The sequence below is a fragment of the Felis catus genome, chromosome B3, assembly GCF_018350175.1.
Source record: "Felis catus isolate Fca126 chromosome B3, F.catus_Fca126_mat1.0, whole genome shotgun sequence".
Taxonomy (NCBI): Eukaryota; Metazoa; Chordata; class Mammalia; order Carnivora; family Felidae; genus Felis; species Felis catus.
Genome location: NC_058373.1, coordinates 41,307,316 through 41,315,780, shown reverse-complemented (window position 1 = coordinate 41,315,780; position 8,465 = coordinate 41,307,316). Strand labels below are relative to the sequence as shown.

Genomic DNA, 8,465 nt, shown 5'->3' with positions numbered 1-8,465 from the left:
GCAAAGAAATGGCATCTGTTATAAAATCAAGGTGTCTATGCAGATTTTCCTTGCAGGGTCAGACCTCCTGAAAAGCCGTCCAGGAAGCCTGACAGGTGGCGCCTGGAACCATGAGCATCAGCCTGCTGAGGGCACCTTTGCCCTACAATCAAGAATCAAATGTGGCAGCAAAGGTCAGAGCCTTTCAAAGGCTGAGGCATTATTTTTATTTAAAATAAACGCTGAGGGGCGCCTAGGTGGCTCAGTCGGTTAAGTGTCCAACTTCAGCTCAGGTCATGATCTCACAGTCTGTGAGTTCGAGCCCCACGTCAGGCTCTGTGCTGACAGCTCAGAGCCTGGGGCCTGCTTCAGATTCTGTGTCTCCCTCTCTGCCCTTCTCCTGCTCATGCTCTATCTCTCTCTGTCTCAAAAATAACATTTAAAAAAAATTAAAATAAAATAAAATAAAATAAAATAAAATAAAATAAAATAAACCCCGAGACTGCAGATGTAGCCTTCAGCTGGGCACACTCTCAGCCCAGCTCAGAAAGAGAGAAGAGCCACTTGTTACCAGGATCCAGCCCAGGAGGCTCTGAGAGACCCGTCTTCTGGCATTGTCCAAGACCTCAGGAGCACACAGAGGCCTCTCTCCTCTCAGTTCCCTCCTGGCCCAGAGGCCTAGGCAGTGTGTTTCCACCCCAGGCTGAGTGCTTTAGGCCCAGAGCCCTTCACCACTTCTGTTCCTGCCGACTGAGCTCTCACATCAAGTATTAAAGGTTCGTCTTTGCCCAGAACCCCTGTGGCTTCCCAGAAGCTGTAGTTTCTCCCTCTGAGACCCAATTCCAATTGAAGGCTTCTCTTCGACAAAACTAACGTGTCGTTGTGACACGTATTATTAGGCACGGTCACTGGGAAATATCTATATAACACAAAACCGTATCTTTGTTCCAATTTCTCTTTGAAAACACTTATTTTCTACCTTCCTTCTGGAAAACAAGTGCCTGCAAAGCTCTCCATCTGGCACCTCATTTGACTGAACTGTCCTCGATCCATGATGTACTGCAGCAACTTGTGGCACGAACTGGCTGTAGATGAAGACAAACCACCCAAAGGCCTTGCCCTCTTCCTGTTCCCACTCCCGGCAGCCAGAACCTTCATAGCTGCCCTTGAGATGGCCCCCTCTCCCAGAACCACCCGCTCATTCTGACATGCCCACGAGTGTAACCCCTTCCCCAGCCCATGCACAACTTCCCACCATCCACCATTCAAGGATACGAAGGCCACTCACTGGTTCTCATATTATTCGCACATTCACCCGCTCATTCTCGTGGTCACTCATTCGTGCGTGCGGAGTGCCTACTAGCAACGGCGGTCCGACTGCACGACCGTAAACCGCCAGGCTCTCTAAGCCCCCACGTACTCCTCACAAGCAAGGTTAAATCGTGTTACTCTCGTTAGCTTCCTCCTTGCTTAGGAGAGCCACTCCCCACTGGGGCTATTCCGGAAAGGCTCTTGTTAGCATGTTACACTCAAACCAGCTTCAGAGGAGGAGGAAGGGGGTTGCTGAGAGGACAGGCCAACGGGCTGACCCAAGGGCCCCGGGTGATGGGTGAGGGGACGAAGTAAGGCAGCCAGGATGATAGAATAAATGAAAGTAGGGGCTTCCCACTCCCAGGGGCTGCTCTGTCATCTCCAAGCCAAGCTCACTCGGTGTGAAGGAGTGTTTCTGACGGGTCAAAACGCCGTCACAGTGAGACTAGCCCCAGAGCTTGTCCTTTCTCAGTCAGAGGCTCCACTGGAGGTAACAAAAGCAGCCCACGCTCTGGTTCCTGCATCGGCTTTATTTCTCTGCATAAGGAACCCTGCACAGGCAATTCAAATTAAAACAAAATAAATATATGAATATTCATGTAAAACTGTCCTTTCTAATGAACAATTATACACAATGTACAATTTCATGTTCACTGGGTGGGTTTACAAAAATGTACCATTCCCAACTAAAAATGCACCAAAATGGTTCCATGCAAACTTATCAAAAGTGACCAAAAATGTGGAGGGAAAAACCTGACTGAGATCACTTTGTCTTTTTTTTTTTTTTTTGTACAATCACAGAAAAATAAAAACATCTAATTTCTTTGTTACATTTAGAGTAACTAAATGTGGCCACTGTTTGTAATGTCGGTTTATGTTCCTAAAACATCTATGTAGTTACCATAAAAGTGTATCCACATGAAACTGGAAGGGAGCATCACTGAGAAAAGGGGCTGGTGGCCCCCCCACGCGGTCAGTAGTCGGTGTCGGAGCCCTCGGCGTTGTCCACGTTCCGCGAGAGCATGTAGTTGTCCATGTCGATGGAGCGGCAGTTGTTGATGGCATAGCGCAGGCGCTCGGCCATGACCAGCTGGCTGGAGTAGGGGGGCAGCCGCAGCTGGAAGAAGCAGGTCTGTGAGGTAGGCAGACTGTCATAAGGCTGTGGAGAGAGAGACCCGGAGCCGTGACTAGAGCATCGGGGTGTCACGGGGTACCTGTGACTGCTGCCCCCCCAAAATCAGGAAAGCACTTCTCCCGGCCTTTAAGATGGGCTCCCCAGAAAGGACTGCAGGGCCGACTAGAGGGGAAGGACAGGCTGTGCTGTGTTGGAAGGAAGGCGGGCTCTGGTGTCCCACGGCCACCAAGGTTTTTGGTGAAGAGGGTTGCTTCCTGTCCTCACTCCCCCAGTGGCCCCATGTGGAAGGTGAGAGCAAGCCCTGACCGGCAGGATCATGTGAGAGAACACACTTCTCGTGGTGCCTGCCACAGATTGTGGGCGCAGCAGAGCTCGTTCCCTATCGCCTGAAGCGGCCGCAGGGATCCCCTGCCAGCCGGTGAAATGGAAGGAACTGGGAGGGAGTCACCGCCCTCCTCCACGCCCACCCCACCCCCGCCCATCCCTCCCAGTGTGCATTCCGTGTCCCTCGTCTGCGATGGCTGCCAGCACACAGCTCACACGAGGAGGGAGCAGTGAATTAAATCCCAGTCCATCCATCTAACTGACAGTGACACAGACATTTAAAATGATCATTACGATGACCCGCAGCAAAGCCGAAAAGTGCCTGGGGCAGGCTGCGCTAAATACAGCACACAGAACCACCTATGCTGGAGGCTGACTGGGAGGCGCGCCACATACGTGAAAGGTGGAAAAGGCCGCTACTAGGGAGGCGACATAGGCTCTCTGGCCCTCCCTGCAAACACAACTGGCTGCCCAACTATCGGTACTGATGGTAATGACTCTACATTTTTATAACATTAAAAAACACAGTTTTTAAAAAAGCATTTGGCCTCTCTTTCTCGCTCACCTCCTTGAAACTGGCTCTCCTCCTCCTCCCCGGAGCCCTACACCTGGTGAATACACCTCAAAGACGTGGGAGATGGAGGGCCTACAAGCCTAACTGGGCCTGAGTCAGTGAGGACACAGAAACCTTGATCGCAGAAAAACAACAACCAGCAAAGACACTGAAGGGGAATGTCAACAGGTGCGTCTGATCGGGAAGGTGGAGCGATGGTCTGAAAGTCACAAAGGAAGGACCTGTAGTGGTCAGTTTTCTGAGGCTGAAAAGTCTCAGGCAGGGGATTAGTGATGGATTAACTCCCGGGATGGCAGGGGTAGCTTGGGACGGACACAAGGCAAGGGTTTTTTCCAGAGCTGAATAGAAGCAAACCATTTCTTCCACCCACCTCTCTCTGAAGCAACAAAACAGATTTACAACTTATAGTTTCTGGCAAGTCATGTAGAAAATTTATGGAAAGGTTCTTTTCATAGCCCTTCCTGTGCACGGCCTCTCCAGCAAGCCTAGCCTAGGCCGGCAGCTTCAGGAGGCAGTGGGGGAGGGACAGCTTTGGCTACAGCAACCTCCAGGAATAGCTACTGGAAAAACACCAGAAAGGCAGACGCTGAAACTGGCAGGAAGGGTCCTTGTGTGAAGAGGCCCTACTTTCCTTACTGTTTCCAGAATAAACATGATGAGCCCTGCTCGGAAGACTGCCCAGCTCTTGAGGAGTTGGGAGGTAAAGAGATAGAGGAAACACATTCTAATTTAATGCTGGGTTCAAGGTATGTACCAAGTGTCCAGGAGGTAGATAGAGGGAGATCCAAGTCTGGCCTCAGGAAGGGTCAGGGGCAGCAGGAAAGCGTCCGAGAGGGCTTCCTGGAGGAGATGACATTGGTATCGGGACTAAAGGATAAGTAAGTGCTTGCCAGGCATAGATGGAAAGGGGTGTGAAGAACTTCCTAAAGCAGAGGGAAGAGCCTACACAAAGGCACATGAGTGTAGAAACAGCGTGGTCTGTCAGGAAAAAAGATAAGCAGTCCGTTACGGTCAGAAGGCACTATGTGTTAAGAGGTGATATCAGAAGGCAGGGACAGAGGCCATACTGTGGAGGTATTTAAGGCCACTAAGGCAGCTGGCATTTATCCTCGAGTCAGGGGGCTCCTGAATGGTCTGAAAGGAGGAGAGTGACAAGGTCAGATGGGTGTGAGAAAGATGACTCCGGCAGCAGCGTGCATTTAAGGCTCCGAGCCCTTTTATTTCTAAGCCATCTGTCAAAATGGCAGCTGGGCTGGGGCTGTGCCGCAGAGAAGCCACACCACCTGCTCCACGGCACGCACCACACAGCAGCCACAGAGCACGTATTGCTGTTCCCGTCTTCATGTTCCTTCTGCAGTACGTGCGCCAGTTACTGGTTAGTATCTTGTGAAAACAGACAAGACCACGTCTGAGCGCACAAGTCACACGATGAAAAGGCGCAGGAAATAAGGGCAGAGGCAACACGATGGCCCCAGTGGCAAGCTTAGCTCCTACTCGGGAAGACACTGGAGGATTTATCAAATGTTGCTGGCTGTAGTGTGATTTCTATATCCATTTAGGGCTGTTTTCAGTCAAGTTATGTTTCTTAACAAGTTTTTCTGCTGGATTTTTTTTTAAATCTGGAAATTCCAAACATTAAGCCTGAATTGGCAGGCCTACTTGAGGGTCACCAGTTCAGTTTTCCCAAAATGCAAGCACCAAGGAGGCGGCGGGGCGGACATTAGCCAGGAAGGCAGGCGTGCTTACTTACCCTATCAACCTTCATGATTTGAAATCTCTGAGATATGTCAGCAGTGTTGGCTGGTAGTCGAGATCTTCCAGACACAAACCTCATGAAAAGCACCCGCTCCTCGTTCGAGAACTCCTCCAGCGTGTGCCAGAACCACTGCACCAGCTGGTGCTGCTCGTCCACCTCCCGGTACCGCACCACTTTCTTCAGAACTTCCACGGAGATCTCGGGCATCCCACACACCATTTGCTCCAGCTGCTTTGCCGTGAGGAGGGACAGCAGCGGCACAGGGACGATCCAGGACATCCCTTCTCGGACTGCAGCCACCTGCTCCCAGGACAAGTTGTTTGTTACACGTGTGCACGGAGACCGGGAAACTCCCACTTGCTCATTCCCCAGACCCCCACTTTTCCCCACAACTCAGGTGCAGGTGCACATGGCCCACCTGCCCCTGCCCCTTTGTTACAGCTTCTCCCTGCCTGTGGGACTTGTACACCCCTTCTGGTCCCAGATCAAGTCCATTTAGGAGCCCGCCTTCCGCCTCCACGAAACTCAGCCCGCTGGGCCCCCCAGGGCCATCCCCGCTCATACCCCTAATCACATGTGGCCGCGCACTGTTACACTGGGCTCTGTAGGCTACTTGGTCTCCTCATTAGGGTAAGAAGCTCCTGGAGGATGTGTCTAGCTTCTACTGTTTTCGTCATTCATATTTTTCTTTTGAAAATAATTCTATCCTTTTGTAAAATTTATTTGTGCTCATTGTAAAAAAAAAAAAAAAAAGAAAAAAGAAACGTACAAAGAAGAAAGTAAACCTGGCAAGTCTTTCTGTGGGAAGGGGGTAGAAAGGACAGAAGATTTAATCAGGAGACTTGGGGTCTGAATCCAAGCTCCACCTCTTCTTTTACTTCAATTTTTTCATCTGAGAAGCAAGGCAAATGATTGCTGCTCATGTGACTATGACGAGAATTTTTAATGCAAGTCTGTGTGACCAGTTACATTGCTTCTTTTCTCCTAGTGGGGTGCTCACAACAGGTCAGCTGGGGAATGTGGAGCGGGAGCTGCCAGGGGCTGCCCGAGTCTGTTTAAAAAAATCCCCCCCAAGGAAGGCGCCTGGGTGACTCAGTCAGTTATCGTCTGGCTTCAGCTCAGATCATGATCTTGTAGTTCGTGAGTTCGTGAGCCCTGCGTCGGGCTCTGTGCTGGTGGTGTGGAGCCTGCTTGGGATTCTCTCTCCTCTCTCTGCCCCTTTCCCATTTGTACCCTCTCTCTCTCTCAAAATAAATAAACTTAAAAGAAAAAACCCAAGGTTGCAGAGCAATGCACACACCCTACGCACAGACTCATCACCATTCAAGACTTGTTCACAAATACTTCTTCACTCTTGGCCAACTCAGAAGCAACAATGATAAAAAGCAAAACAAAATCTGAGGACCTCAACAGGAGCCACACCTTGGGGAAGGCCCTGGGGTTGTGACTGGTATAAGGCTGTCCTGCCCAGGGCTAAGAAACAGGAGTGGCAGTGAGGGCAGTTTGCACTGTTATTAAAGGGAATACCCTAGCCAAAGTTTGTCCCAACACAAGCTGTCATGCCTGGCAGAATACAAACCAAGCTGTCTGGAAAAAAATGAGGCTGGGGTATGGGGCTGGCTGCTTGGCAGGGAACAAACGGGGACAGCTGTGGGAAAAACACTGGGTTCTAAGAGACATGGAGGAAGTGAGAGCGGAAGAAGGCCTCATTTCTGAGAAAGGAACAAAGCCAGGGCAGAGAAGAGCTCAGCTGAGAGTGGAGGGTCAATCCGACCCTCAAACGAAGGGCCAGCAGAAGAGCCTAGACCCCACTGTTAAACCTGGTTTGGGATCCTGGCTTTGCCTTGGGCATATCACTTCATTTCTCTGGACTCTGTGCTTTCATCTGTGAAATGGTGACAGTAACCCTTATGTTACAGGGTAACTATAGGAAAAACTGCACCTGAGGGTGCCTGGTCCCAACCTGGCCTACAGGGGTGACCAATACATTTTTAGTCAATTATGTACTCTAAGGATTAAAATTCTGAAGAACTGGAGACAAACCCTAGGCCCTGGCTGTTGTTAACAGCGTCACTCACAGGATTTGCTTTCACTAAGCTAAGGGATAACAGTTTTCTGACTGGACTTGGCCCAAAGCCAGAGTCAAAGAAGGAAGCAGGAGTGAAGGGTGCAGAATATATATACACTTCAAATCACTACATAGCCTTAGAGTCTCAGTATAGCTCTCAAGAAGACCCTAACATATTCTGCAAATAAAGTATTACTAAAATGGCTATTAAGGACTGTGTAACCAAAAAAACCCATTTTTGGACAAAATATTCATTTCTCTGGTCACTCATCACATTCTCATTATTTATTAAATGCTTACTACATGTCAGCACAGAACAAGAATATTGAGGATACACCATATATATATGATATGTGTGTGTGTATGGATGTGTGTGTATGTATGTATGTGTGTATTTATACATGTATATGTATATATACATACACACACACACACACACACATACATACATACATACATACATACGCACACACTTCACTCAAAGTCTGACAGGCTAATTAAAGAAACAAAATCTAAACTTTGTGGCCTAGTTCTTAGACCACAATATAGAAATACTGTGATATCTTGAGAAATTTCTAAGTAACAAAAAAGAATTCTACAGGCTATGGACCTGGAGGAAAGCTGGTCGGTAGAGATAATTTTCAACTGGAGCTTGCAGGACTGCAGCAGGAGGGGGAAAGAGGGATTCGTGTGGGATTGCAAGACCAGTGTTTAGGGGTTCACTTGCATGGGCCCTGACTGACCCAGCTGGAGTGGGGACACTGGGCTGGGGACAGTAAGAGATACAGACAAACAAGACAGGGGAAGAGTAAGATGTTGGGGTCTAAAAGCCTGGGTGAGAGCTTGGTCCTTCAATCCAACCAGTGACCAATTCAGAGCTGTCCTAAGGCCCTGAGTAAGATGACAGGAAATTCATAGATAAGGCCTGTAAAGTCTCTGAAGAGCAGCTGAAATTCTGAAACAAGTTAACTGACATGGTAAGTTCATACATTAAAATTCAGTAGTAACCAGTTAGCTCTTCTTTGAAGACAACTGCAAACACTCACAAGCACGTTCCAAATGTCATCTCACCTGTCGGTCCATCTCATGAAGTCGATATTCAATGGCCCTCTCCACATACTCCTTCCTGTTGGAAAATGTCAGTGGGATACTATTTCCACCAGGGATTATGGGAACCATTTTGCCATCAGCACTTTGGCCAACAAAAGAATCAAGAGGAATCATCTAAAAAGAGAAAAAAAAAATTTTTACAAAAAGAACCCGCTTTTTTTTTTTATGTAACAAATAAAAGTAGATTACACACAAATATAGCAAAAAC

General features: G+C 48.7%; 1 protein-coding gene across 9 annotated transcripts in view; it reads right to left on the bottom strand.

Annotated features, from left to right (window-relative positions):
* Positions 1-1,805: 1,805 nt before the first annotated feature.
* HERC1 (HECT and RLD domain containing E3 ubiquitin protein ligase family member 1) overlaps positions 1,806-8,465 on the bottom strand; it is a 143,664-nt gene continuing 137,004 nt past the window's right edge. For all 9 annotated transcript variants that reach the window (XM_023255225.2, XM_023255233.2, XM_023255228.2 and 6 more), the window contains 3 exons: positions 8,219-8,371; positions 5,074-5,379; positions 1,806-2,449 (listed from right to left, as the gene is read on the bottom strand). In XM_023255225.2, the coding sequence (XP_023110993.2) occupies positions 2,264-2,449; positions 5,074-5,379; positions 8,219-8,371 (645 nt within the window). In that variant the 3' untranslated portion in view covers positions 1,806-2,263. The remainder of the gene's footprint in view (positions 2,450-5,073; positions 5,380-8,218; positions 8,372-8,465) is intronic.